The sequence below is a fragment of the Sorex araneus genome, chromosome 1, assembly GCF_027595985.1.
Source record: "Sorex araneus isolate mSorAra2 chromosome 1, mSorAra2.pri, whole genome shotgun sequence".
Lineage (NCBI taxonomy): Eukaryota > Metazoa > Chordata > Mammalia > Eulipotyphla > Soricidae > Sorex > Sorex araneus.
In genome coordinates, this window is record NC_073302.1 from 451,976,881 (window position 1) to 452,004,623 (window position 27,743).

General features: G+C 65.5%; 1 protein-coding gene across 3 annotated transcripts in view; it reads left to right on the forward strand.

The window, feature by feature from the left end:
* Positions 1 to 2,307: 2,307 nt before the first annotated feature.
* Positions 2,308 to 27,743, forward strand: part of UBE3C (ubiquitin protein ligase E3C) — a 37,516-nt gene continuing 12,080 nt past the window's right edge. Inside the window, exons 1-18 of one of the 3 annotated variants that reach the window (XM_055131136.1) lie at positions 2,308 to 2,521; positions 8,065 to 8,118; positions 9,498 to 9,572; positions 9,844 to 9,990; positions 11,122 to 11,237; positions 13,174 to 13,331; positions 15,047 to 15,200; positions 15,281 to 15,501; positions 15,576 to 15,730; positions 16,496 to 16,683; positions 16,769 to 16,855; positions 18,617 to 18,774; positions 18,861 to 19,093; positions 22,062 to 22,166; positions 22,835 to 22,922; positions 24,097 to 24,194; positions 25,026 to 25,158; positions 26,813 to 27,060. In XM_055131136.1, coding sequence (XP_054987111.1) covers positions 2,456 to 2,521; positions 8,065 to 8,118; positions 9,498 to 9,572; positions 9,844 to 9,990; positions 11,122 to 11,237; positions 13,174 to 13,331; positions 15,047 to 15,200; positions 15,281 to 15,501; positions 15,576 to 15,730; positions 16,496 to 16,683; positions 16,769 to 16,855; positions 18,617 to 18,774; positions 18,861 to 19,093; positions 22,062 to 22,166; positions 22,835 to 22,922; positions 24,097 to 24,194; positions 25,026 to 25,158; positions 26,813 to 27,060 — 2,484 coding nt within the window. In that variant the 5' untranslated portion in view covers positions 2,308 to 2,455. The remainder of the gene's footprint in view (positions 2,522 to 8,064; positions 8,119 to 9,497; positions 9,573 to 9,843; positions 9,991 to 11,121; positions 11,238 to 13,173; positions 13,332 to 15,046; positions 15,201 to 15,280; positions 15,502 to 15,575; positions 15,731 to 16,495; positions 16,684 to 16,768; positions 16,856 to 18,616; positions 18,775 to 18,860; positions 19,094 to 22,061; positions 22,167 to 22,834; positions 22,923 to 24,096; positions 24,195 to 25,025; positions 25,159 to 26,812; positions 27,061 to 27,743) is intronic. The other 2 variants (XM_055131149.1, XM_055131144.1) reach the window with 2 other exon arrangements.

Sequence of the window (27,743 nt, forward strand, 5' to 3'; positions counted from 1 at the left end):
AAGGCAAGTGCCCTCCCTGCTGTGCTGTCAAACTGTCTCACCCTGCGTCTGGGCCACACCCCGGGGAGCTCAGCTCCCAGTGACCACTCCCGGCAGGCTGGGGACCACGTGGGCTTCGGGGGACGGAACGCAGGCAGTCATGGCAAGGCAAGTGCCCTACCTGCTGTCCAGTACTCTGGCCCCAAGTCTCATTTTTAAAAAATAGTAATTCTATTTAATATTTACCATTCAGCAGCAACCAATAGGAACATTTGAGCTAACAATATTTTTTTCCTTTTTTTAAAAAATTTATTTATTTTTGGGGCTGGAGCAATAGCACAGCGGGGAGGGCGTTTGCCTTGCACTCGGTCGATCCGGGTTCGATTCCCAGCATCCCGTATGGTACCCTGAGCACCGCCAGGAGTAATTCCTGAGTGCAGAGCCAGGAGTAACCCCCGTGCATCGCCAGGTGTGACCCAAAAAGCAAATAAATAAACAAATAAATAATTTATTTTTTTAATTAGTGAGTCACCGTGAGGGTACAGTTACAGATTTACACATTTTCGTGCTTGTGTTTCCCTCATACAGTGTTCGAGAAGCCATCCCTCCACCAGTGTCCATTCTCCACCACCCATGAACCCAGTATCCCTCCCACCCCCCAATCCCATCTCCCCCTCACCCCACCCTGCCTCTGTGGCAGGGCATTTCTTTTTGTTCTCTCTTTCCAATTGGGTATTGTGGTTTGCAATAGGGGTATTGAGTGGCCATCGTGTTCAGTCATGTGAGGCCAGCTTCCAAGCCATGGAGCCAACCTCCTGGTGCTTATTTCTACTATTCTTGGGTGTTAGTCTCCTACTCTGTTATTTTATATTCCACAGATGAGTGCAATCTTTCCATGTCTGTCCCTCTCTTTCAGGCTCATTTCACTTAGCATGATATTTCCATGTTGATCCACTTATATACAAAGTTCACGACTTCATCTTTTCTTCTTTTTTTTGCTTTTTGGGTCACACCCGGCGATGCACGGGGTTACTCCTGGCTCTGCACTCAGGAATTACCCCTGGCCATGCTCAGGGGACCATATGGGATGCTGGGATTTGAACCCGGGTTGGCCGCGTGCAAGGCAAACGCCCTACCCGCTGTGCTATCTCTCCAGCTCCGACTTCATCTTTTCTAACATGAGCTAACAGTCTCTTGAAAGGTTTTGCTAAACGGCTGCTTCAGAAATACACATACATGATGAACTCAACTGTTCACTGCCAATTTTTTTTAAAGGCTTCAAGAGCAAATAACACTGATTTATACTGTGCCCAAGCACTAGTCAACAAATCTATTAAATTTCAGAGGAAAAGGAAATCAGAGAGGCTTTGTTATTTTTATGCGTGTCATCTTACTGAACAGTTGTACTTCTTTAAAGCAACAAAAATAGGGAGCGTCCTATACCTACATATACACCTATATTAAAGGCCGTGATTACAAACACAGTTCTCAAAAGCAGAAGCTACGTCACGAAATCCCCGACTGCAAAAACTGCCACAAAGCTAAAATTCCTGTCCCTTATCTCAAGAATTCTCTCACTAAACAAATATCTAGGCTAAATTTTTCTGACATTCAAAATTGAGAGGTCAACGTCAGAATTACTGACGAAAGCACGATGCACGGGGCGTTTCCCTGGCAACACGCACGCTGCACCCGCAACTGCCGGCCCGTTTCGTCTGTTCTGCGCAATTAAACCGAACGGCCGCGTGCCGGAGCAGGGAACGTCCGCTGCGGAGACGCTCTGACAGCCTCGGCAGCATCCGCCTGCGGAGCCCAGTCCCAGCTGTCGTCGCCGGTGCTCCTGCTCGGACCCGGGACCCGCGGCGGCGCGACCCGCAGCCCCGGACTCCGCCCGGGACCCTCCCGGCGCCGCAGCGCAGCGGGCCCGAGTGCGCGTGCGCGCTGCTCACCCGCCGCGGCTGCGCGACGCCGCCCACGGCCGTGTGCACGTGACCCCGCCCCGCGCCGCCCCTCCGCGCTCGGTCTGCGCCTGCGCGCGCGCTCGGCCCGGCACCTGCCCGCCCCGACGTGGGGCGGCGCGCGCGCGCACAGGGGAGGAGCCGGAAGGAGCGGCTCGCGCGGGGGCGCGCACGCAGGCCCCGCAGGTCGGCGGGCGCGCGCACGCAGGCCGAGGGCGCCGCGGGTCGGCGGGCGCGCGCGCTCGCGGGGAGGAGGAGCTGCGCGCCGGGCGGGCACGCGCGCGCGCGCACGCAGGGGCCCGCGGGCCGGCCGGGCGCGCGCGGGGAGGGCGGCGGCGGCGGCGGCCGCGCGCGCGCACGCGGGGCCGCGCACGCAGCCGCGGCGGCGCCATCTTCCCTCCCGAGGCGGCGGCTCCGGTCCGGCTCGGGTCCGGCTCGGTCCGGCGGCGGGAGCGCGGTCCAGCCGGGGCGGCCGCCCGAGCCCGGCGCCGCCGCAGATGGGCTGAGCGGCCGCCACCATGTTCAGCTTCGAGGGCGACTTCAAGACGCGGCCCAAGGTCTCCCTGGGCGGGGCCAGCAGGAAGGTGAGCGCGGCCGCCGGCCCGGACCCGGCCTCGGACCCCGGCCTCGGACCCCGCCCCGGACCCCGGCCCGGACCCGCGCGACCCGGCCCGCCGCGACCCCGCGGCCCCGCGCGACCCGGCCCGCCTGTCGCCCCGGCCGGCCCCGGCCCCCTGTCCCCCCCCCCCCCCGCCGACCCCCTGGCCCGTCCGGCCCCCTGGCCCGGCCCCTGATCCCCTGTCCCGTCCGGCCCCCTGGCCCCGGCCCCTGCCCCCATTCCCCCGCCTGACCCCTGCCGCGGCTCCTGACCCCTGCCCCTCCTGACCCCTGACCCCTGCCCCGGCCCCTGCCCGCGCCCTGTCCTGCCGTCCCGCACGGGGGGGGGGGGGGGCGCCCCAGCGGCGCTGACCCTCGGGCGCGGCCGAGGGCCCTGGCCGGGCAGTAGGTTCTGGAAGGCGCGTCACGGCCGCAGGTGCGGGCCCTCCCCGCGGGCCCCTCCCGCCGCGCCCGGCTCGCACCCGGTTCCCGGGCCGGGTGGGTGTTCGGCCAGGGTAGTGCGGGGGGCCGGGTGGGTGCTGGGGGAGGGTCTGTGCCGTCCGGCTGCAGGGCCCTGGGCTCGGTCACAGGCTCACCCTGGCACAGTGGCCTGGAATTGGGACGTTCCAGCCACGGGACCCGAGTCGGGCTCCTTCAGGAGCAGGTGCGGGGCAGGGGCAGGGCAGGGTAGGGGCAGGGGCAGGGGCGGGTGTAGGGGCAGGGGCAGGGGTAGGGGCGGGTGTAGGGGCAGGGGCAGGGATAGGGGCGGGTATAGGTGTGGGGGCAGGGGCAGGGGTAGGGGCGGGTGTAGGGGCGGGTATAGGGGCAGGGGCAGGGGCAGGGGTAGGGGCAAATGTAGGAACAGGGGCAGGGGTAGGGGCGGGGGCGGGTGTAGGGGCGGGGGCAGGTGTAGGGGCAGGGGTAGGGGCAAATGTAGGAGCAGGGGCAGGGGTGGGGGCGGGTGTAGGGGCAGGTGTAGGGGTGGGGGCGGGTGTAGGGGCAGGGGTAGGAGCAAATGTAGGGGCAGGTGTAAGGGTGGGGGCGGGTGTAGGGGTAGGGGCAAATGTAGGAACAGGGGCAGGGGTAGGGGCGGGGGCAGGTGTAGGGGTACCAAGCTCTCCCGCCAGCGGCTGCCCGAGCCCGGGTGCACCCCTGCCCTGAGCCTGCTTTCGGGGTGGGGGTTTCCTGGGGGCTGGTCGCCTGTGCCCGTGCCCGCCTGGTCTCCCCCCACCCCTGCGTCGTTGGAGGGCGACGCCGGCCGTCTGCGCAGCCGTGCACAGGCCCCCAGGGCCGTGAGTCAGGCACGGGGACGGCCGCCCTCTGCCCGACCCCCTCGGGAGGTGCCCGTCCTGGCCAGGCCTGCGGCGGGGCCGGCTGGGCGCTCGGGCTGACCCCTTTCGTGAGTGACCCAGGGGCCTCGGGACACGGGGGAGGAGACGGCTGAGCCTCCACAGAGCCAGCAGGAACCGGAGCGGCCCTCGCCCCTGCACACCGCCTTCCCGCGCCGGCTCCCGGTCCTCGGTGCCCCCAGCACGGGTGTCCGAGTGCCGCGTCTGCAGGGCCCCCCCGGGTACGAGGCCGCCTTCCCTCCCCTGAGCTCCCTTTCGTGGCCGGGTCTGGTCGTGTCTCGTGTGTCGGTCACTGAGGGCCGGAGCCGTTGCGTGGCTGTCGGCACTCGCACACGGCTGACCCGGGCCGGCCCCGAGCCGCGCGGGCACGGTCTTCAGAGAGGCGGCTCCCCCTCAGCCCTGTCCTGGGCCTGCCCTGCTCCTGGCTGGCCGGGCGCCGTTTCCCGCGGGCTCTGGCGGCTGTGCAGGTGGTGCTTGGGTCGAGCCGGCCGTGCCCGACTCCCGTTTCCGGTGACTGACGCTTGCGGGTCCTTGCGAGCTCGTTGCTGGGGTCTCTGGTCGTGTGCGTCTCTCGGGTGTGTGTGCCCGGCGTGGGGGTGGGAGCGGACAGACCGTCCCACCCTCGGCCCGGGCTCTTTCCCGAGCCCGGCGTCCAGCGCTGCAGGCGGCCCGGCAGCCCCTGTGTCTGTGGAGGGCGGGCGGCACCCCGCTCTCAGGGTCCTGCTGGGACTCGGGAAGGGCAAGAAGGGCCGGCCTGGGCTGCTCCTGTCCCCATCGCTGTGACGCCGTCTGCTGTGCCGTGGCAGTGGCTCTGGCACTGTGGCACGGGGTGATGCTGTGGCCCTGCGTGCGGCGGTGCCGTGACACGGCAGGAGCCAGGACAGGGACAGGTGCTGTCGTGGCGCCGCGGGGACACTGAGGCACCATCATGCCGCGTGCAGCACGTGGTGCCGTGGTAGGCGTGACTCTGGCGCTGTGGTGGGCTTCCCCGTTCCCATGGCTCACACCCGGGGACAGAGCTGCGGCCCGAGGCTCTGTGCAGGCCTGTGGTCTGCACCTCGCACCCAGGACAGGCCGGGACAGACGCTGTCTCCTGCACCGTGTGTCCCGGGCTGTCCCCTCGGGCGCGGGGGCGGGAAGCACAGGCTCAGCCCTGCAGCTGCCCTACGCGGCTGACACAGGCCCAGCTCCCCACTCCCGAGGCCAGCGGAGCCACCCCTGAGCACAGAGCCTGGAGTCGCGCCTGAGAGCCACGTGGGGCGGGCGGGGGGGTCCCAGGCTCTTGGGTGCAAGTTGGCCCCCGAGTGCCTCCCGGCCTCTGTGTGCAGGCAGCCTTGGGCCCCTGAGGATTCAGCTGCTTTTTTGGGGGGGGGGGGGGCCACACCCGGCAGTGCTCAGGGGTTACTCCTGGCTCTGTGCTCAGGGGTTACTCCTGGCTCAGTGCTCAGGGGTTACTCCTGGCTCTGTGCTCAGGAATCACTCCCGGCTGGCTCAGGGGACCGTGTGGGGATGAAACCCAGGCCGGCCGTGTGCACGAACGCCCCCTCCTGCTCTACTGTTGCTCCAGCCCCAAGAGGCAGCTGCTTTTTAAAAAGCTTTATAAAGTTGTTCATTGTGTTGTGTTTGACATTACAACACCCATCCCACCACCACTGCACTTTTCCACCATCTTATTTTGAATTTTCCCACTACCCCAAAGCCTGCCTCTGAACAATTTATTTTATGTTGCTTATAATGAACAAACTGCCCCTGGCGCCATGTAATCTCATCCACCGCCAAGATCCAGAGACTGTAAAACAAAGCTCCCGGAAGAGAGCGGTGCAGAGTCCCCTGCCCCCGCCAGGCTGTGGTCACTGAAGCCCCCTGGGAGGGGTGTTGAGTTTCCCTACCTGCCCCAAGCAGAGCCCGGCAGCCGAAAACCTGCAGAACCCAGGCACAGCCATGCTCAAGGCCACTCTCCACACACTTGGACGAGCCTCACCATGAAGGAACCGACAGAGGAACCCAAATATGCGGGACCCGTGGCTGAGACCTCCAAGCCTGCTCGGATCGGGACTGGGCCTCCTTCACCCAGATTCCCAGTTTTCCAGTAGCTTGGCAGCCACGCCCACAAACAGACCCGGTGCCATGTAATCCCATCCGCCGCCAAGATCCAGAGACTATAAAACAAAGCTCCCGGAAGAGAGCAGTGCAGGATCTCACACGGCAGAGCCTGGCAAGCTCCCTGTGGCGTATTCGATATGCCAAAAGCAGTAACAACAACAGGAGTCATTCCCCTGACCCTGAAAGGAGCCTCCAGTTGTTGGGAAAGATGAGCAAGGAGAGGCTGCTAAAATCTCAGGGTAGGGACAAACGGAGATGTTACTGGTGCCCACTCAAGCAGCGGGACGACGGTGATAGTGATGTTATGAATAATCTGCTAAAAACTACCCAGAAAACTTTGCTTAGAGGAAGGTGTGTGAAGATTGTTGTATCTCACCCTGGAGCCATTAAGCCCTTGCGTAAGAGATTACTAACATGTTGTTACAGATTGAGCCTGTGTTCGAGCTTCTTGCTTTCTTTCCTCCTTTCCTCCTTTCTTCCTTCCTTTCTTTCTTTCTTTCTTTCTTTCTTTCTTTCTTTCTTTCTTTCTTTCTTTTCTTTCTTTCTTTCTCTCTCTTTCCTTCTTTCTCTTTTTCTTTCTTTGTTTCTTTCTTCCTTCCTTTCTTTTTCTCCTTCCTTCCTTCCTTCCTCCCTCCCTCTTTCATCAAGACTGGTTGCCTCCTCCTGACAGGGTATGAGAGGTTGCCGGGCCGTGAGTGCGGCTGTGTGCTCCGGAAACTACATTTTCAAATAGTGAGATACAGCTGGTGTTGTGTTTAACTGGATGGTGACTTTGGGGTCTGAAGGTGTCCCTGCAGCTCGTGGCTCCCTTTGTTCGCGAGCCTTGGGATGGGGCTGCCAGGGACCGGGAGTCGCCGGTCCCTACTTAGGGCCCGTCCAGGCCCCAGGCCTGAGTTCCCAGCAGACTCACTCATGGAGACCGGCCCTGAGCACGGCTACCGTCGGCCGGGCTCTGCTGGGCCGTGAGACTCAGGCGTGGGGCAGGGGCAGGGGCAGGGGCAGGGGCAGGCGCAGGCCCACCCAGCTCGGCCCCCTGAGGCTCCCCTCGGGGCCTGCCGCGCTGAGAGCGGGGAGGGAGTTTGAGCGTGTGGGAAAGCAAAGTCAGGCCGGCTCCAGGCTTTCCCGGGCTCTGTCAGGGGTCACCCAGGCGGGTAAGGGGCCAGAGTTTCTTCACGTTTTACCCTAAGAAGGTGGGCAGTGATGCCTGCCCACGGGCGAGACCAGCTGGGCTGGGCACCTCAGGCTCGGGCTGGGGAGGAGGGCCAGAGCGTGTGGCCAGCAGGCGCCACCCTCATGTCCGTCCCCGAGCTGCCCAGGCCTGGCCGGGGGTGAGGTGGCGTTTGGCAGGGAAGGGGCTTTGGCCTGGGGCTGGGTCTGAGTCCGACTGGGCCCGGGGCTGGGCTGGCTGCACGGCCTAGTCCAGAGTCTGCCGCCTGCAGGGGCCGCAGAGCCTCCTGGGTGCCGTGTCCAGTGCTCTCCGTCCCTCCCGCGGGCTCTGACCGGAAGGAAGCCGCTGCTGGGTGCTCAGGCCGACGGTGGGACCGCAGAGGTGCGCTGTGCCGGGCCCCGGTCTGAGGCAGCTGTGACCCCCAGGCCCCTCGCTGGAGGCCGTCTGGCGGCGGTCTACACGTGGAGCTCTGACGCTTCAGCGCCCACCGCCCCCGAGCCCCCCCGGGGAAGCCTGCCCGCTCGGGGCGGCCGTGTGGCTCGGGCCTTGGCGGGTGGCGGGTGGAGGCTGGGCGCTCGGCCGGGCGCTGCAGCGGACGGTGTCCTCCCCGGCGTGCTGTGGCGTTGGGTGCGAGACCGAGCTCCCCAGTGACTCAGGCAGGCCTGGGACACTCCCTTAGGCTTCGGGTGGGACTGCAGCCCCGAGCACGCGTGTGCTGCGTGTGGGCAGGGTCCGGTCCTTGCTGACCCTGCCGTGCTGCGCCGCGCCCACTTCCTCGCGGGCGGTCGAGTCTCACCGCGCCGGGCCACGGGGCGAGCGTCGTGCAGACACCATGTTCCGCCCCGTGTCAGTTTCGTGAGCGTGTGTCAGCGTGCTGTTGTGACCCTTCCCTCCTTCTCTTTGGGTCCAGGAAGAAAAGGCTTCTCTCTTACATCGAACTCAGGAGGAGAGGAGGAAGAGGGAGGTAAGGAGGCCTTCTCACGCCGTGGGCGCAGCATGGGTCAGCACGGGATGTCCCGTGTGGTCTGTGACATGTGTGACAGTGACGTGTATGGCGTGTGTGGCGTATGTCTGTGATGTATGATTGTGCCATGTTAGCATTTCAGTGGCTGGCTGTTAGCGTGACGATGTTCTGTGATGTGTGATGTGACGTGTCTGGGATTTGGGTTCTTGTGTGATCTGCGTGATGTGTGATGTTCTGTGTGTGATATGTGATCTCTCTGATGGCTTTGGTATGTGACGTGCCCCCTGGATGTGTGTGATGTGATCTCTGTGTGGTGTGACATATGTGATGTGTCGTGTCCCTGACGTGTGTGGTGTGGGCTGGGCTGTGTACTCAGCAGGGGGAGCCCCCCGGCACCCCAGGTTGGCCTTCCGAGCGGGAGGGGCAGACTCCGGGGCGGGGCTGGCGGTCAGTCCCTCGGTGCCCGTGCTGTGTTCCGGAAGCTGCTAAGGGCTTCCTGTGTGTGCCGTGTGTGGCTCCTGGCCACGGCCCGTGTCTGTGCTGCAGAGGACACGCGTGAAGGGGCCTGCGCTGGTCCCTTTGAGTCTTCGTTGCACTGCTCTCCTGGGCCGGGTGTGCGTCCAGCATCCCCGGCCTTTGTGTGGCTGCAGGCCGGGCACTGGGTGCTGGGGGTGCTGGCTGGAGGGGCGTAGGGGCCAGGGCGGCCGTGTGGGCCCGGGGAGGTCAGCTCCCCTGGGCCTTCCTGGGCCTTGGTCAGGTGCACCTGGGCTCCAGCACGGCTGTGCCGCGTCAGGCTGTCTGCTCTGGCCACCCGCCTGGCCGCTGCCCACTGCTCTGGCCTCTGCCTCCCTGCTGCCCCCTGACGGACGAGCCCCCAGCTGGCTGCGTGGCGGCTCTTGTCCGCTCTCCCGCCCCATCCCCCGGCCTCTCGGCTCTGCGCGTCGGGGAGTGTCCAGAGAGGGCCCACAGGGACGCAGGTTCCCGCCACGGAGCCACCTGCGGCCCCAGAGCCCGCTAGGGTGGCCCCCACCCGAACAAGACCGCGAGAAGGAAGTCCGTGCGCCCTTCCCGGAGGGAGGCCCGGGGTGCCGGGGGCGTAGGCGAGCTCTGCTGCCCAGTGCAGAGGGACACGGGGGTCTCGGCCCATCGGCGAGCCCAGGCCTCTCGGAGGTTGTAGTGGAGGACCCGAGGGTGCAGCTGCGCCCGTGGCCACCCGACTTGGGAGCCAGGGGACGAGGCCTGGGCACCGGGGCACCCTGGTGGCGGCCATTGTGTTCCCCGGGGGAGAAGCCGGGTGGTCTTCGGGGGGCGAGCGAGCCGACTGTGTGCCCGCCCGGCCTCCCTGTGGCTCCCACGGGCCCTGACGCGTCTCCCTGCAGGAGGAGCGGCGGCGGCTGAAGAACGCAATCATCATCCAGTCCTTCGTGCGCGGGTACCGGGACAGGAAGCAGCAGGTACATCAGGTGGCCGGCCTGGGCTGCTCTCTGGGCGGGGCCCTGTCCTGCGTGCGTGTCCGTGTGCTCGTGTGTGTACACACATGCGTGTGTGTGTGTGTGTGTGTGTGCGCGCGCCTGCCTGTCGGTGAGTGCTGGTGACGGTGTTTTCCCGGTGGCCGTCCCGGGTTGTTGACCGGGAGGTGGGGCTGAGCGTAGAGAGAGCGAAGGGCAGGCGGGAGCCCGGGCCCTGCGGCAGCCCGTGGGCTCACGCAGCCGCTTCTGGCTGCAGTTCTCCCTCCAGAGAAGCGCCTTCGACCGGGCGGCCAGCCTGGCGCAGTCCGGAGGGCCCGTGTCCACGGCGCACGCGCCCACCCTGACCCTGCTGGTGCGGCAGCTCCTGTTCTTCTACAAGCAGAGCGAGGACTCCAAGCGCCTGGTGAGTGCCCGCGGCCTGCCCTCAGCCCTGCGTCTTCTCGGGCTGGGTCCCCGCCCAGACCCCTGAGCGCCTTCTCGTGGGCAGCGGGCCCTGCTCTGTGTGTGTGAGTCTGCGTGTGTGTCTGTGTTTGTGTCTCTGTGTCAGTGTGTCTCTCAGTCTCTGTGTGTGTGTGTTTGAGTCTGTGTGTGTCTGTGTCTCTGTATCTGTGTCTATGTGTGTGTGTCTGTGTGTGGTGGGCGGCTCTACTCTGTGTGTCTGTGTTTGTGTCTGTCTGTGTGTTTGTGTCTCTATCTGTGTGTGGCGGGCGGCTCTGCTATGTGTATGTGTGTCTGTGTCTGTGTGTGTCTGTGATTTTGTCTGTGCCAGTGTGTCTGTGTCTGGGTGTATCTGTGTCTCTGTGTGTGTGTCTGTGTCTGTGTGTGTCTGAGTGTATCTGTATATCTGTGTCTATGCCTGTGTGTCTGTGTCTCTGTGTGTGTGTCTGTGAGTGTGTTTGTGTCTGTGTGAGTGTCTGTGTCTGGGTATATCTGTGTGTGTGTGTGTGTGTGTGTGTGTGTCTGTGTGTGTGGCGGGCGGGCCCTGCTCCGTGTCTGTGTCTGGGGCCGGGGCTGTGGAGTCGGAGATGATGGGAACAGGTTCCAGGCAGAGGCGGGGTGTGTCTGTGTGGCCTTGCCGCCGGCTGCTGCCCTGGCAGTGGCTGCACGCGGGGAGAGGAGGCCCCAGAGCCCAGCCCCTCGCCTCCACCTCTGTGTCACGCCTGCCTGGGAGAACACCGGGGACGCGCCCGAGCTGGCCGAGTTGCTCAGTGCCCTGACTCCGAGGCCCCGGGGCAGGTGTGCCCCTGCAGGGCCGTGCGGGCGGCCCCGAGGCCCCGGGGCAGGTGTGCCCCTGCAGGGCCGTGCGGGCGGCCCCGAGGCCCCGGGGCAGGTGTGCCCCTGCAGGGCCGTGCGGGCGGCCCCGAGGCCCCGGGGCAGGTGTGCCCCTGCAGGGCCGTGCGGGCGGCCCCGAGGCCCCGGGGCAGGTGTGCCCCTGCAGGGCCGTGCGGGCGGCCCCGAGGCCCCGGGGCAGGTGTGCCCCTGCAGGGCCGTGCAGGTGGCCCCGAGGCCGAGACCTCTGTGCTGTGCGTTTCAGATCTGGATGTGCCAGAACCTGATCCGACACAGCGCCCTGTTCGTGCAGCAGCTGGCCGGGGCGGACGGCCTCACGTGCTCGTACCAGATCAGGCGGCTCCTGGGCCTCTGCTGCAGGTAACCGCCGGCGGGCGTGCACGGGACCCGCGCCTCAGGAGGTGGATTTCCAGGGGCGCTGGGTGTCTCTCCTGGAAGGGGGAGGTGGGGCGCCGGGCGAGGGTGGGCTGGCCCGGGCCCGAGCACTCGCAGTGCAGAGGGTGCCGGTCTGCCCCTGACACCCCGTCAGAGTGGCCCCTGAGTGCAGGGACAGGGGTCAGCCCCGCGCTCTGCGGGTGTGACCCGAGACCAGGAGGAACAACAAAGCCTCTCAGGTGGGAGAGCAGACTCCTGGGTTAGTGCCCAGAACTTCCCGTGCAGAGCGCCCGCCGGCCCTGACCTGGAGAGCTCCGGGGCCTGGTCTCTGCACCCGGGGACAGCTCTGCCCGTCCAGCACCCCTGCCGCCCAGCTCGCACCCAGTACGCGGCGGGCAGCCATCCCAGAGGGGGGCCCGGCCTCAGGCAGGCTTGGGTCGGGGTGCTGCGGGACACGGGGGCCAGGGAGCCCCCCCAGTGTGCCAGGAAGGTGCAGGGACAGTCGGGACAGCCGGCTCTGCTCCCCCATGGATGAGGGTCTGGCCCTGAGCCCAGAGGCTGTGGGAGCAGAGCGGATGCAGGTGGGTGTGTGTAGACAGCCCCATACACGGAGATTCTGATCCTCAGAGCAGTCTCCAGAAGGGGCAGGATCAGGACACTGCACACATCTCAGCTCTCACTCAGGGTCGGGACACTGCACACGTCTCAGCTCTCACTCAGGGTCGGGACACTGCACTTGTCTCGGCTCTCACTCAGGGTCGGGACACTGCATGCATCTCAGCTCTCACTCAGGGTCAGGACACTGCACTTGTCTCGGCTCTCACTCAGGGTCGGGACACTGCACGCGTCTCAGCTCTCACTCAGGATCGGGGCACTGCATGCATTGCAGCTCTCACTCAGGACACTGCACGAATCTCAGCTCTCACTCAGGGTCAGGACACTGCACACGTCTCAGCTCTCACTCAGGGTCAGGACACTGCATGCGTCTCAGCTCTCACTCAGGGTCAGGACACTGCATGCGTCTCAGCTCTCACTCAGGGTCAGGACACTGCATGCATCTCAGCTCTCACTCAGGGTCAGGACACTGCACACGTCTCGGCTCTCACTCAGGGTCAGGACACTGCATGCGTCTCAGCTCTCACTCAGGGTCAGGACACTGCATGCATCTCAGCTCTCACTCAGGGTCAGGACACTGCACACGTCTCGGCTCTCACTCAGGGTCGGGACACTGCACACGTCTCAGCTCTCACTCAGGGTCAGGACACTGCACACGTCTCAGCTCTCACTCAGGGTCAGGACACTGCACACGTCTCGGCTCTCACTCAGGGTCAGGACACTGCATGCATTGCAGCTCTCACTCAGGACACTGCACGAATCTCAGCTCTCTCTCCCAGTCAGATGAGAGGACAGGGCTGGGGTGTCTGTGTTGTTCCGTATGTCCACTTGGCCCGGCTCTGCTCCACCCCCTTGGCCTCCCGCTCCCTTGCCCTCTCGAACACACAGCTCTTAGGCCCCGGCAGCTAGCCAGGAGCACACAGCGAGCTCAGGATTCACCCTCAGGAAACTGACACTTCTCTCAACAGGTCTGCCTGGAACCTGGGCCTTCTCTCTTCTGCCTGGGGTCTTGGCGGGAGGTGGGGGCCGGGTGCCCGCTGCTCTCCTGCCCTCCTGGTGGTCAGCATTGGTGGGAGAGTGAGGCCTCAGGCTGGTTGCTGGGCTGCTGTCCCGGCTGGGCCGGGCTGCAGCTGCCCCGGGGCCCTGCTGTGGCCAGCACGCCCGTGGCATGCCCATGGCGGTGTCGGGGCGCTCCACGGCGAGAGGCCTGTTTGGTGCCCGGTGTGGGGAGGACACACGTGCACGCAAGAGTCCCGTGGTGCTGGCCGGGACGCCTGACCGTCGCCTGGCCGCCCTCTGCCCGCAGGTTGCTGCAGGACAGCGGGGACGACAGCTCGAGCGCCGCGCTGCCCCTGCGCATGCTGGAGGTCTTCTCCTCCGAGAGCACCTACCTGCCCGCCCTGCAGGACGCCGGCCACGTGCTGCCCGTCATCGAGCGCGTCGCCCACTCCATGGTGCAGAGCGGTGAGTCGGCCGGCAGGAGGAGGGGCCCGCGTCCCCTGGGCACTCAGGCCCCTTGGCCTTGTGCTCGGTTCACACCTGCCCTCGCCTCCCGGGGCTGGGGGACGAGGGAAGCGGCGGAAGAGCGTTCTGAGGCCAGCGTCGGGGTTCCACGTGCTTCCCGGGGTGGGGAGTGTCGGTTGCTCGGGACGTAGCCGTGTCGCTGCTCAGCTGGTGAGAGACGGTACAGCCGGGAGGGTGCCGGCCTTGCGCGTGCCCGGCGCCCCGTGTGTCCTCTGAGCCTGCCGGGGGTCAGCCCCGAGCACGGCTCCAAGACCGAGAATAAATGCATGAAAGTCCCAACCCCCGTGCTCACGTTTGGTTTCCACACGTCGGGACGGGGAGAGCACGGGGATCACGGCTGACCCTGGTGTGACCCCCGTGCCTCAGACGATCCCCGGCCCTTCCTGGGGGCATCCCCTGAGTGCTTCTCTCTGAGCTGCTGCCTGCGTCATCCGGGCTGCTGTCCCTGCCCGCCGCCGGGGAGGGTGCCGTGGCACCTGGCCTCCGTAGCCGCACCTTCCCGGCCCCCGTGTCACACGGTGGGGGCTGCCTGGGCACCGCCCAGTGGTGCTTCTGCGGCCGTGGTCGCCTGGCACGTGGGCCCGAGCCCTGGTGACGGCTGCTCCCCAGCCCCTGGCAACGCTAGAAACCCCACCAGGCCGAGGGTGTCACAGCAGCCGCCATCGCGCTTACGTGGACGCTGCGTTCTAACCTCTGACACAGAGGCTGGAGCGAGGGCACAGTGGCGGGTGCTCACGTGCGGCTGACCTGGGTCTCACCTCTGGAACCTCAGCTGGTCTCCTGAGCACTGTCAGGCGTGGCCCCCAGCCCTGACAGCGAAACTACACCCTGAAATCGAAGGTGCCGCTTCCTCCACCCCCGGAGGAGCAGGGTCCTGAGGAGGGTGGGGTGTGGAGACCCTCTGCTCTGTGAGGGAGGGTCGGCGTCCGCAGCGCCTGTGGTGCACTCACCTTCCACCCAGACTCCCGGCTCCCGGGTGCGTGGGACATGGCCGCACACCAGACCGTCTCAGGCCCAGAGACGCACTGCAGGCGCGGCTCCAGAGTGGCCCGCCCTCGGGCCCGGGGACCGATTGCACATCTGCGGAAGCAGGATTCTCTCACCGTCCGGCTAACTGTGACGAGGATTTGATTTTTTTCTCTCTTTTTATTTCTGGGTCACACCTGGTAATGCTCAGGGGTTACTCAGGAATCACTTCTGGTGGGCTTGGAGGAACCATGTGGGATGCCAGGGATAGGACCACATGCAACACAAGCGCCCTACCTGTTGTACTGTTGTTCGGTCCTAATAGTGACATTTTCCAGGGGGAAAACCGTTCTACTTGGCAGGTTTTTTTTTAATTGATTAATTATTATTTTTTTTATTTTTTATTTTTTGCTTTTTGGGTCACACCTGGCGATGCACAGGGGTCACTCCTGGCTCATGCACTCAGGAATCACCCCTGGCAGTGCTCAGGGGACCATGTGGGATGTTCGCATTGAGCCTGGGTCGGCCGTGTGCAGAGACGCTCTCTGCCCGCAGCCCTGCTGCTCCGGGCCTGCGGAGTGGACGCCCGGTAGAGATTCATCCTGAAAGCTCAGCAGAACACTTGAAACTCGGCACCTTGCTCCCGGGGCAGGCGCCGGCTCCTGAGCGCCCCCCCTCCCTCCTCGCAGGGTACTACAAGGCCCTCTACCTGCTGGTCAACAGCAAGCTGCCCCCGAGCGTCGACTACGCCGACGTGTCCCGCGTGCCCGTGGCGAAGACCTTGCTCGAGAACGTTCTCAAGCCGCTGCACCTCACCTACGACTCGTGCCCACAGGGCGCCAGGTGAGAGGGCCGGCCCAGGGCCCCAGGGTCCCGCGGGCGCCCCGGCCGGCCGGCCTGCGCTCACGGGCCCCGCCCCCCAGGCAGCAGGTGCTCGCAGCCTTCACGGACGAGTTTCTGGCGGCACCGTTCACGGAGCAGCTGTTCCACTTCGTCATCCCCGCGCTGGCGGACGCGCACGCCGGCTTCCCCTACGAGCCCTTCCTGGGCGCGCTCCTGCTCGCCGAGGGCAGCGGCCCCCGCAGGAGCAGCGCCGTGCCCTGGCTCTTCTACTTCGTGCTCACCGTTGGCGAGAACCACTTGGGTATGGAGGGGGCCCGGGGGGCGTGTGAGGGGGCCGCGGGGCCCGTGGTGACCCCGCCTTGTTGTCTCGCGAAGGGAGCCTCTCTGAGGAAGGACTGCTGGTGTACCTGAGAGTGCTCCAGGCCTTTCTCCGCCAGCTGTCGGTCAGCCCTGCCGGCGCCAGCTGCCCGGGCTCTGCCAGCGACTCGGAGGACGAGGCGGAGGAGACGGGGCAGCAGACGAGCACATCCGTAAGCCGCGGGGGGCGGCTGAGGGGACGAGGCTGGGAAGGGCTGCCCTGGTCCTCTGCGAGCCCCCAAGCCCCCGGGGGAGACCCTGCAGCCTCGCCGGAGGGCCGGCGGGAGCTCGGCGCACGCGCTGTTGGACGGCGGCACTGCCCGCGCACCATGGTGAGACCGCGCCAGCTCTGCCGTCGTTTGTTTTGGGGCTGCACCCGGCAGTGCTCAGGGCGCAGGGCTTGGACTGTCTGATGCCCGCGGGTCAGCCGTGTGCCAGGCGGGGGCTCTCCCTCCCAGCCTGGTATTTGGCTCAGCCACACGTGCCTGAGACCTTCCGGCATTGCAAGGAAAGGGGCCAGAGCAGCAGTACAGAGGGGAGGGCGTTTGGCCGGCACGCAGCCAGCCTGGGTCCAACCCAGCACCCCACGTGGTCCTGAGTGCAGAGCCAGGAGTCCCCTGAGCGTCCCCACACGTGACCCGAGAGGCCAGAGAAAGGAAGGGAAAGACTGAGCTGCTCTCCGTGACGCTGTGGTCCCTGGTACTCTGAGTCGGAAATTCTTTCCATTGTTTCCTGGGGGCCGTGCCCAGCGGTGCTGGGGCCTGTCCCGTGCTGGGCGCCCCGGGTGGGGGGCCACGCCCGGCCCCCGTGTGCTCGGTGCACTTCTGTGCAGGCTGGTTCTCCCCCTCGGGCCGTCGGGGGACGGTCCCTGTGGTGTCCCACGGGGCAGTGTGGCGGGTGCCCGGGCCAGGCCTGGCGCTGAGGGCCCTGTGCCCTAGGAGGACGGCCGGCTCACGGTGCCGTACATCTCGGAGGAGTGTCTGAAGAAGCTGGACACGAAGCAGCAGACCAACACGCTGCTGAGCCTGGTGTGGCGGGACTCGGCCAGCGAGGAGGCCTTCACGCTCATGGCCTCCATCTGCCACACGCTCATGGCACAGCACCGCATGGCGGTGCCCAGAGTCAGGCGAGTGCCCGCGGCCGGGGGCAGCGGCGGGCGGGTGGGCGGGCGGGCGTTGGCCGGTTCTCACCGCTGTCCTGCCCCTCCGCAGGCTGCTGTACAGCCTGGCCTTCAACGCCAGGTTCCTGCGGCACCTGTGGTCGCTCATCTCCTCCATGACAACACGGATGATCACGGGGTACGTGTCTCCCTGGCGTGGGCCGCAGCCACAGCACGGCGGGGAGGGCGCTGGCCTGGCGCGGCCGACCGGGCCCCGTCCCGGCCTCCCGCAGGGTCCCCTGAGCACTACCGAGCATGGCCCGGAAATTGAAAACAAGCATAAGTGGCTAAAAGCCCAGTGAAGCACTGGGGTGCTCGTGAGCACTGCGCCAGCCTCGTGCGTGGGCCTGAAGGCAGAGCGAAGGCAGAGCGGCAGGACAGCGGGGAGGGCGCTGGCCGCTCCATCCCGACTCCCCGTGTGGTCCCCCAAGCCCACCACGAGGGACCCGAGTGCAGGGCCAGGAGTCCGCGCCGAGCACTGCCGGCTGGGAGCATGGGCCTGGGCAGCCCCGTGTGGGCACCAGAGCTGTGCCTGTCCAGCAGAGCTCCTGTCACGGGCTAGTCCTGTCCGGTCTTTCTCTCGTAGCTGAGCCCCTGGGGACGCGACCTCCACGTGTGTTAGCTGCCCCGCTCCCGGGACCAGCCCCACGTGTTTGGGAGCGAGAAGTGACAGCTGCGCGTGGGGCGCCCTCGGTGGCCAGCTGCTGTGCGACTCGCGGAGACCAGGCGGGGGGCTGCTTGCTCACGGGGAGCAGCGCTGTGTCTCTCGGGGTGGTTGGGTTTGGCCGTGCTCAGGGGGGCTCACGGGGCCCTGGGGATTGAACCCGAGTCATCTGCGTGCAGCAAGTGCTCTCCCGCTGCGCTGTGGCAGCTCCTGGTGGGGTTTGGGGTGTTTGAGCCCCTGAGCTGTGCCCGCCCCAGGGTCACCGGGGGGTGGTCCTGGGGGCGGCCGTGAGCGGCAGCACTGTCGGCCTTCCCTCCCCTGGTGTTGCCCGTGGCCAGCTGAAGGTCAGTCCTCCCCTGCTCGAGTCGAAGCGAAGCTTTGCAGGACTCTGAGAGGAGTGCCCCTGGCCTCGGTGTCCCCTCTGAAGGAGACCGAGCCCGGTGCGGACCCGGTGGGCTGCCCGTCCCTCCGTGCTGGCCACAAGTCCCCCGGGGCCGGGCACCGTGGTGTCCCTGCCCTGTCAGCGGGCGCTGCCCCTCCCGCTCGTGTCCCCCCTGCCCTGCACCGGGAGTCTCCCGGCCCCCTCAGGGGGAGCGGCAGGGCTGCGGGTGGGCATCGCGCCCGGGCCTCCTGGCTCTGCAGGGGGCGCGCCGTCTCCCTGTGGGGTGGAGGGCCAGGGCCCGCCGAGCACAGCCCCACGTGATGCCGTGGGCCAGCCGCCCTCGGGAGGGGCGTGTCAGCGGTCAGATGCCACCATGGCAGGTCCTTGTCGCTGGGTCGTGCTGGGCTCGCCTTCCTTCTCGCTCCCGCCGTGGCCGTCGGCGCGGGCGCCTGGGCGGTGGCTCGTCTCTGTCCGCACACGGGCACGAGGGCTCCCGTGGCTCGGCCCGTGGGTGCAGTGCTGGGCCCGTTGGGGGAGGCAGGAGCCGTGCCCAGACTCTTGTTTGTGTCTTCGTGGCCGGGGACCTCGGCAGGCAGTGTGTGGGGACGTCCCCGCTGCGGCAGACTCGGCCGAGCATGTCCGCCACCTTCCCTGTGTGCCGTGTTCTCGGCCTGGCGTCACCGTGACTGTTCCTTGGCCCTGTGGGAACCGGGTCCGTGTGGTGTCTGGCCTGTGCCGCCTCGTGCTGATGTCTCACGGGCCCCTGGTGTCTCCGTGGCTGCCGCTGTCCCTGCTGGCGCTCTCGGAGGTGTGTGCCCCCCTGACCGCCGCTGTCCCCTGCTCCCTCCCCCCAGGTCCATGGTGCCCTTGCTCCAGGTCATCTCCAGGGGCTCGCCCATGTCCTTCGAGGACTCCAGCCGAATCATCCCCCTCTTCTACCTCTTCAGCTCCTTGTTCAGTCACTCGCTCATTTCTATCCACGACAATGAGTTCTTCGGGGACCCCATAGAAGGTGAGAGCTGGGGGTGCCGGTGCAGGGGGCTTCCTGGCGGGAGCGAGGGGCCAGAGCAGGATGGAGGAGTCGGACCCTGTTTCCAGTTGCAGGTCAGAGGCAGTCGTCGATGATGGCCTTCACGCTGGAGGAGCTGGTCGTGCTGTCGCGGTGCCTTCGGGACGCGTGCCTGGGCATCATCAAGCTGGCCCACCCGGAGACGAAGCCCGAGGTGCGAGAGGAGTACATCCTCGCCTTCCAGAGCATCGGAGTCACCACCAGCTCCGAGATGCAGCGGTGCATCCAGACGGAGCAGAAGCGGTGGATCCAGCTCTTCAAGGTACGCGGCTCCGGGCTGTGCTCGGCGTCTCCGTGCAGACCGGGCCGAAGCACGGGCCTGTGTCTCGGAGGGTTTGAGCTGCAGAGCTTGGGAGTGCAGAACGGCCGCTTCCGTCGCGCGGCCGTGTCCCCTCAGCCTCCGGCGCGTTGCTTTGAGCAGTTCCGGCCTCGGGAGGATGTGGGTTCCGGCTGGGTGTCTCCACCTTCCCTCTCAGGTCCCGGTGTGCGGTGAAGGTGGGGTACGCCGCTGGCGGGGTGCGAGCTGCGTGTCCGTGGTCGGACGCGAGAGCGCGCGGGTCCTCTCGTGGGTCCGTGTGGCAGGCGTGATGTGGGGCGGGAGGGCGGCTGGAAGGGGGTGCGGCTCCCACGGGGTCGCTGGCCGCAGCTCCCCGGAGCCTCTGCAGTGGGCCGGGCGCAGGCCTGCTCCGAATCGCTCCCGAGATTTACAGTCGGCTCCGCACCCTGACCCCTCGCTCACTGATGTGGGCCTCGGTCACCAGCCGCCCCTCCAGGCCCTTCATCACGGCTTTTGTCAAGCTCTCTATTTAATTGAAAGAAGTTAATTGAATGAAAATGATCAACTAAGCTTGTATTAATATTGCTAATGGAACCTTCTTCTTGGCCATGTTTGGAGAAAGATGTCAAGCCCGACTTTAGGAAAGGCCCATTAACGCTTGCACTTAACCTGATGGACTAATTAAGGAGTGCTCGCTCACCCCCGCCGGGCCTCGCCCCCGCGCACGCTGCATTCCACTTACGAGCACACACATTAGGAGCGCCGAGACGGCTGGTAACGTCTGGTGGCGCTGATGCAGTCCTAATGCGTCTCTGGACCTGTCGTTGCTGCAGATCCAGCGCGTGTTTGCACAGTTCATTCGAATTACCTCTCTGTGTTCCCGAGTAAACTCTAGGGGTCACGTGTTGGACCCTCTGTCCCTCTCTCCTGAAAGAGCAGCACCGCTGGGAGCTCTCGCTTCTTGCGCCGGCCTTTCCCGGACGTGGTGTCACAGCCGCGTGTGTGGCCAAGTACTTAATTAAACTCCTGGATCTCAGCTAATAAAACTTTCCATTATGTGGATATCCGGTCTGTGTACAGCTTCAGATAGCATCGTTATTTTATAGCACCTGCTGAGAATTCAGCGTTTCCAACCGGCTTATCTTTAGGACCCAGGAGTCTCTGGGCTCAATAACCCAGTATAAGGTATTTCCTTGTGCTTAATGAAAATCTTGTGCTTGGTTTTCCGTGTAATGGCTGGCTGATGCTCTTCTCAGGAGTGAGGGTCTTGGAAGCCCGGGCAAGGTTTTCTCTGTGCTCTAAGGCTGGAATGGCTCAGCCCCAGGTCTGACCCGGAGCATCTCGGAGTCGCTTTTCGTGCAAGTCCCAGCCTTTGGGTTTCTGAGACTCTGCCTGCGGTGGAGCTGAGCCCTCCGCAGAACCTTGAAAAGCAAGGCCCGTGAGGCCGTGCGGGTCTCACCTCCCGTGCTGGGACAGAGTTGTGAGGAAACACGGCGATCGTCCCCGTTTCAGTCTGAGGCTGCGTCTGGCCAGCGGGGCAGCCCCCGAGCTCTGCTGCCGTTCTGTGCGTCCCCCTCTGGGAAGTTCGAGAGGAGCCATCCAGCGCTTCCATAAGCGTCACTGGTTTCCAGCTGGGGGCTTGGGGCACCGTCAGCCGGAGCCGGTGAAGGCCTCCTGGCAGCCGTCCCCTGCCTGCCCGTGCGCCTCCCCGCCAGGCTGCCCCTGGGGCACGGGGCCTAAGTGGATCCGGTCATCCTTCTCTGTCACCGAGAGCCGGGGCCCGCGCTGACACTGCGAAACCGGCTGTGCATTTATCACGTTTATAAACTCCTCGAAGTGTGATTCCTGCCGCTGATTGCTCCTGCCGGGGAGTGGGCGCGGGCTCTGCGCACAGCCACACCCGCAGGCTTGGCGCTCGCTCGGCCCCTCTCAGGGGCAGGGGGCTCGCTCTCAGGCGGGCAGGGGGCTCGCCCTCTCAGGCGGGCAGGGGGCTCCCTCCTCTCTGCAGTGCAGCCTCCGGTCTGGTCTCTGCAGTGGACGTGTCCACCCCAGCAGTTTAGCTCCTTGGCCAGACCCAGCCCGCCTGGGGTGGGCTCAGCCTCCTGCTGGCAGAGGCGCGTGCCAAGCCCTTTCCACCGGCTCCTTCTGACAGGCCGCGCCCTCTGACCCCGCTGCTCCCCACGTGGCACCTTGCCCCGCCCCCCCCAGCCTCTGTCCCGGGTTCCATCTCTGTTCTTCCTGGGCGGGGGTCCGCCCCTTGGGCGTACGAGACCCGCCCCGTGGGGCTTGCCTGGAGGTGGTCCTGCAGCTCTGGCTGGCGTGGAGAGCCTGTGCCCGCAGTGGCCGTGTGGGACGGGAGGGGACTCGGGGCTCGCAGGGGCCAGGCAGGGGCAGCAGTGTGGCGCGCGGTTTAGTGGGGGTCTCCTTTCGGGGGCTCTGGTCACACTGGTGTGCTCGGGGGCTGTTGGCCGTGGTGGGGGGGGGGGCGCCTGCCCCAGACCCTGATCCCTGACACTGGGCACTGGCCGTCCTGCTGGGGCCCCCAGGCCCCCGGCCTGCCGCCTCCCTCCCTCTTCTTTGCTGCTGTCCTGGTCCCTGAGTGTCCCTGTAGGGTCTGGCCAGAGACGGGGGAGAGCTGCCGGTCAGCGTGCTCTCGCCACACCCTGCCTCCGTGTGTCCCGAGGCCCGGGCACTGCTCGGGCCCTAACTCAGAAGGTCTGACACGTCCCCAGACTTGTCACCGGCCTCCTCACTCGGTGCTCTGACCCTCCACGGCCTGGCCACACCCCCAGGCCGCACGGCCACTCTGGGCCCTGGACCCGAGAAGCTTCGAGTCGTGATGCGTCGGCCCGGCCACGGCACTTGGGCTTTGTCTGTGGGTTCGTCGGGAGGTCGGGCTCGTCCCGCCCCACGTGTCCCGCTGCCCGGTGCTGAGGCCGTGCTCCCTCTGCAGGTCATCACCAACCTGGTGAAGATGCTCAAGGCCAGAGACACGCGGAGAAACTTCTGTCCCCCGAACCACTGGCTGTCGGAGCAGGAAGACATCCGAGCAGATAAGGTGCCGGGCCTCGGGCCTCGCGGCTGGGAGGGGCGTGGGGGCGAGGGCAGCCTGCCCGCCGCACTGCACACCCTGCTCGGGCCCGAGGGGAAACGGGCCTCTCCACGCCCACATGCACACACGTGCCTCCTAGCAGCATGGCGGAGGTGCACGCGTCAGGAAAACACTCGACTGGATCATTCCGGAACCTGGAGGTGGTGGCGGGAGAGAGCGGGGCAGTGAGCCCGTCCGGAGCCCTGGCTCGAGGCTGCACATGCACACGCCAGCACACGCACGCAGGCACACCTCAGCCACATGCAGACATGCCAGCACACGTCAGCCACATACACACAGGCACACGTTAGGTACACGTCAGCCACACGCAGACACCAGCACACATGCAGGCACACTTCTGCCACACGCAGACATGCCAGCATATGCACAGGCACATGCAGGCACACGTTACTGCACACAGGCACACGTCAGCCCCCTCGGTTTCGTCCTCCCAGCTCCTGCCCACACAGGCTGTCGCTGGGGCAAACGTCTCCCGGGACTGGGGCTCCTTTTCCTGAAACCGGGAGAGCCGCCCAGGTGCCGTCCTGCTTTAGGGTCTGCTGGGGTGTCGGGGCAGGGCTGTGAGGGGCTCCCAGGGCCGGCCGGCGCCCACCTGAGCCCGGTGTGCCCTGCAGGTCACCCAGCTCTACGTGCCGGCATCCAGACACGCATGGCGCTTCCGGCGGATGGGCCGCATCGGGCCCCTGCAGTCCACCCTGGACGGTGAGTGCCTGGCCCTGCCCTGGGGGCCGGGGGAGGGGTCTGGGCACCGCCCCGCTGGCTGGTATGGCCACAGGTGCAGGAGTCGGTCGTTTAGCAGTCCGGAGGTGGTCACCCAAGTCGAATGGGAAGCGTGCTTTGTTTCCAGGGTGCAAACCCTGTTTCACGAGCACGTGAGGCTGGGCCAGCACGTGCAGGGGCCGGGGGCAGGCTGGGGCAGCACCTGCTGTGCACACACCAGCACCTTGTCCACCAGCACCTGACCCCACCGGCGGTGCCCAAAAGACAGAAACAGCAGGGGCTGGAGCGATAGCACAGCGGATAGGGCGTTTGCCTTGCACGCGGCCGACCCGGGTTCGATTCCCAGCATCCCATATGGTCCCCCAGCACCGCCAGGAGTGATTCCTGAGTGCAGAGCCAGGAGTAACCCCTGTGCACAGCTGGGTGTGACCCAAAAAGCCAAAAAAAAAAAAAAAAAAAAGACAGAAACAGCAACAGCAGGACCTGCTGGAGGGACAGCGAGAGTTCAGGGTGAACGTAGGTTTCTGTCGCGAGGCAAACACTAGTTTGACCCCCAGCACCCCCTCAGAGGCCCCGCGCCCCCAAACAGGGGTTCCCTCAGACGACGCCTGCATCGGCTGGATTCAGACAGGGAGTCCGCGTTTCTCCCTCTTCCCGTGGCGTCCTGCTCTGTGGTCGGCCAGTGCACGCTCCGTGCCGCCCCGGCCAGCAGCTGTGAGCCTGCACATGGAGACCCCGTAGGGGCCGGCAGCAGGGACACCATGCGGGCCGCGGCCGCGTCCCCCGTCTGCACTCCCGCTTCCAGCCGGCTCGCAGCCTGTAGTGAGGCTGAGTGTGTCTCCTGGCCCGTGAGCCTTGGTCAGTCGGGGGCGCCGTGTGCCTGGTTGGTTTGGGGCATTGCCAGGGACTGCGTCGGAGCTCACAGTGGCGAGGCAGGTGCTTGGCGCTGAGCTGTGTTCCCGGCCTGGACGCCGGCACTGGGGCCCGGCCTCTGAGCCCCCGAGCCGAGTGTCCGTGAGGGCCGAAGGCCGAGCCTCCGGGGCCTTTGCGTGACTCAGCCCTTGGCGTCCGGGCGTGTCCCCGTGCCATGCCCGGCCCTTCGCTCTGCACCCGCGGGCTCCCTGTGTCCCGGACTAACGAGGCCCCTGTGTCCTAGTGGGCCTGGACTCCCCGCCGCTGTCCGTGTCCGAGGAGCGGCAGCTCGCCGTCCTGACGGAGCTGCCCTTCGTGGTCCCCTTCGAGGAGCGAGTGAAGGTAGGAGCAGGGCAGGGGCTTGTGGTCTTCCTCGCGCTGCCCGAGGCCTCTTCTCTTTCCTCGTCCTCTTCTCCCGCTGACGGGAGCCCGGGCCTGCGCGGGCCAGCCTGTCCTCCGGCCCGGCCTGAGAGCCAGTGTCAGACCGAAGGACACAGACGCGAGCAGACGTCACGATGGATTCTGTGGTCTTTGTCCGTTTGTGCTTCTGAAGACGGCTGGGGAGTGTTTGCTCCCCAACTTGCCTGTGTTCCGAGGTTCTGGTTCTCCCGGTCTTAGACCCGCTGCATTCTGCAGGCGCCAGTCCCCTGGACACAGACCCTGCGGCGCCCTCTGCTGGAATCCCGGCGCCAATGGCGTGCTGAGCGCCCTGATAGTCACAGCCGGCCTGCCCGTAGGAAATGCTGAGCTGCCCGTGGAGGCAGGGCAGAGGGGAGGGTGCTGGGCCCCGACCAGGTGAGACCCAAGATCAAATAAACAGGAAGGTGAAATAAAGCACTGGACTGGACTCGAGCAGCCTCGCGAGTGCATAGGCCCTGCGCGTGCCCTGGTGCAGTCTGGAGCTGGACCAGCACCGGTACCTTCCCTGTGAGATGCGTCTCAGAAGTTGCAGGGACGCAGAGTGGACCTTCGTGGGCCAGAGCAGTAGTGCAGCAGGGAGGCCGGCTCAGGGTCAATCCCAGCATCCGGGTGGCCCTGAGCCCACCAGGGTGACCTCGGGGTGTGGCCCTAAAACTGACCATTTATTCAGTTTTCCCTTACGGTTGCACATGTCCATGGTAATAAAAATCCGTTGTTTCTAGTACCCTAACGCCGCCTTTTCCTGTTGGTCAGATCTTTCAGAGGCTGATTTACGCGGATAAGCAAGAGGTTCAAGGAGATGGTCCGTTTCTGGATGGGATCAACGTCACAATAAGGAGAAATTATATTTATGAAGATGCGTATGACAAGCTCTCCCCAGAAAACGGTACGTGAGCGCCGCGTTCGTGTGGCAGCTCGCGAGGCTCTGGGGTCGGGTGCCCACGCCCGAGTGACCCCGGGCAGCGCCTGTGTGTCACGCCGTGGCTCCGTCTGGGGGCTGCGCATGCCGAGCTGCTGAGGACGGAGGGGCAGGAGGCGGGGCCTGGCCGGGTGGGGAAGGCCTGCGCGGTCGCTGTGCTGGCCGTGCTGGGGACTGAGTGAGGAGCTGCGGTTCACGCGTGCCCGCCAGGGCAGGTTTAAACTGGGACATGGGGGCTGGAGCGAGAGCACAGCGGGGAGGACGTTTGCATCCCATACGGTCCCCTGAGCACCGCCAGGGGTGATTCCTGAGTGCAGAGCCAGGACTGACCCCTGTGCATCGCCGGGTGTGACCCTAAAAGCAGAAATAATAATAATAATAATAAACTGGGACACGCGCTCACGGGAGCGTGTGTGTCTGACTCGGGCGCCAGCCGCACACGCGCTCACGGGAGCGTGTGTGTCTGACTCGGGCGACAGCCGCCCCGTGACCAAACCTCGCAGCCCGCCCGCAGGTGCCGCGCTCAGCAGGGTGGCCGTCTCCCTGGCCGCTCACTGGACAGGACTCCTGTGCCCACAGGAAGGTCAGGGCACAGGGCAGCGACGGGAGGGCGTCTGCCTGGCACGCGGCCGACCTGGGTTCGATCCCAGCAACCCAGAGGGTCCTCAAGCACCGCCAGGAGTGACCCCTGAGCCCCGCCTGGTTTGGCGCGTTTGCACAGTGCAGCACCCGGAGCTGCGAGGGGGGACGGGGGTTCAGCTCACACTCGAAGCTCCGTCACAAGGACTTCCCCAGCCGTGAACTTGTTTTGTGAAGTGCCGCAGATCATTACAGAGTCAGTCAGCTCAGGGTGTTTGCCGTGGGCGGAAGGCTCGGGCCTTTGCCGGGTGCTCCTCGCCGCAGCCTGTGAGCACCCGCCACCGGCCGCGAGAACAGACGCCTGTGCTCTGGCAGGCCTCGCAGCCGGGCCCAGGACAGTGAACCGAGGGCGATGCCTGCCCCCCGGAGCCCGACTCGGGGGTTCCTGCCGGAGACACCACCCAGAGCCGTCCGGTGCGGGGGCTGGGGCGCTTCTCCCCACCCGCCCTTGTCTGGGCGTTGGGCGCTAGCTGTGGGCACGCTGGGCACTGCAGTGGGTGCTCTGGTCGACTGCTGGGTACTCGGGCACTTTCCCTGGGCCGGGCGGTGAATGCCCACTCGAGACCCCCGTGCCTGGTGACCTTCCTGAGGAGAAGCTTGTAGGAGCTGCAGAGGTGAGGCCTCCCTGGGCAGGCCCGGGGCTGACCTCCACCTCACCCCGCCTCCAGGCTGCGGAGCTGGGCCCGGCCGGGTGCCCACAGGCCTGTCCCCGGAGGAGCTGGCCCTCGGTGGCAGAAGCCCGTCCATTGGCTCAGCCGCACCCTGTCACCAGCTTCTCTGCGTATTGGTGACGCCTTGGAAGAACGTTCTTGGGAGCTGGCTAGGGTCGTGTGGTCACTCCCAGAGACAGTCCCTCAGCCCGTCCAGGGCCCCTTGGTGTCACGTTGCTGCTCGTGGCGGAGGGGCCTGCCCTGGGGACGTGTGTCCCGGGATGCCCCTGGTTCACGCCCACTTCTCGACAGTCTCCTCCTCTGTCCCCCAGAGCCTGACCTGAAGAAGCGGGTCCGAGTCCACCTGCTCAACGCCCATGGCCTGGACGAGGCCGGCATCGACGGCGGCGGCATCTTCCGCGAGTTCCTGAACGAGCTGCTCAAGTCCGGCTTCAACCCCAACCAGGGCTTCTTCAAGACGACCAACGAGGGGCTGCTCTACCCCAACCCGGCCGCCCACATGCTGGTGGGGGACTCGTTCGCCCGGCATTACTACTTCCTGGGCAGGATGCTTGGAAAGGTAACGGCCCGGGCCGGGGTCCTGCTCACACGCGCCCGGAGACCCTGAGGGGGGCCCGCAACGCTGACCACGCCTCTCACCAGGGTTTGGACTGCTGGGGTCAGGCCCAGCTTCCCACAGAGCGCTCTGCCCCCTTTAACTGAGTGTGGCTTGTTTGTATTTTTGCTTTTTGGGGGTCACACCCAGTGATGCTCAGAGGTCACTCCTGGCAGTGCTCGGGGGACCATATGGGATGTCGGGGCTCGAACCTGGGTTGACTGCATGCAAGGCAAATGCCCTGCCTGCTGTGCTATCACTCCAGCCTTTTCTTTTTTTTTTTTCTTTTTTCTTTCTTGCGTGGCTTGTGTTTTTTTTTTTTTTGGTCACACCCGGTGATGCACAGGGGTTACTCCTAGCAGTTCACTCAGGAATTACTCCTGGTGGTGCTCAGGGGACCATAAGGGATGCTGGGATTCGAACCCGGGTCGGCCGCGTGCAAGGCAAACGCCCTACCCGCTGTGCTATCCTCCAGCCCCGGCGTGGCTTGTTTTAAGATTTACCTGTAGACCCGGGTGCTTCTGCCCACCACTTCTTTGTGCTTTGAGTCAGTGTTAGTCACTGCGGGTCCTAGCATGGCGGGCCAAAGGCCAAGGCAAACACCCTCATCAAACCTGTGACTGACGTGGGAGGGGCATGACCCAGTA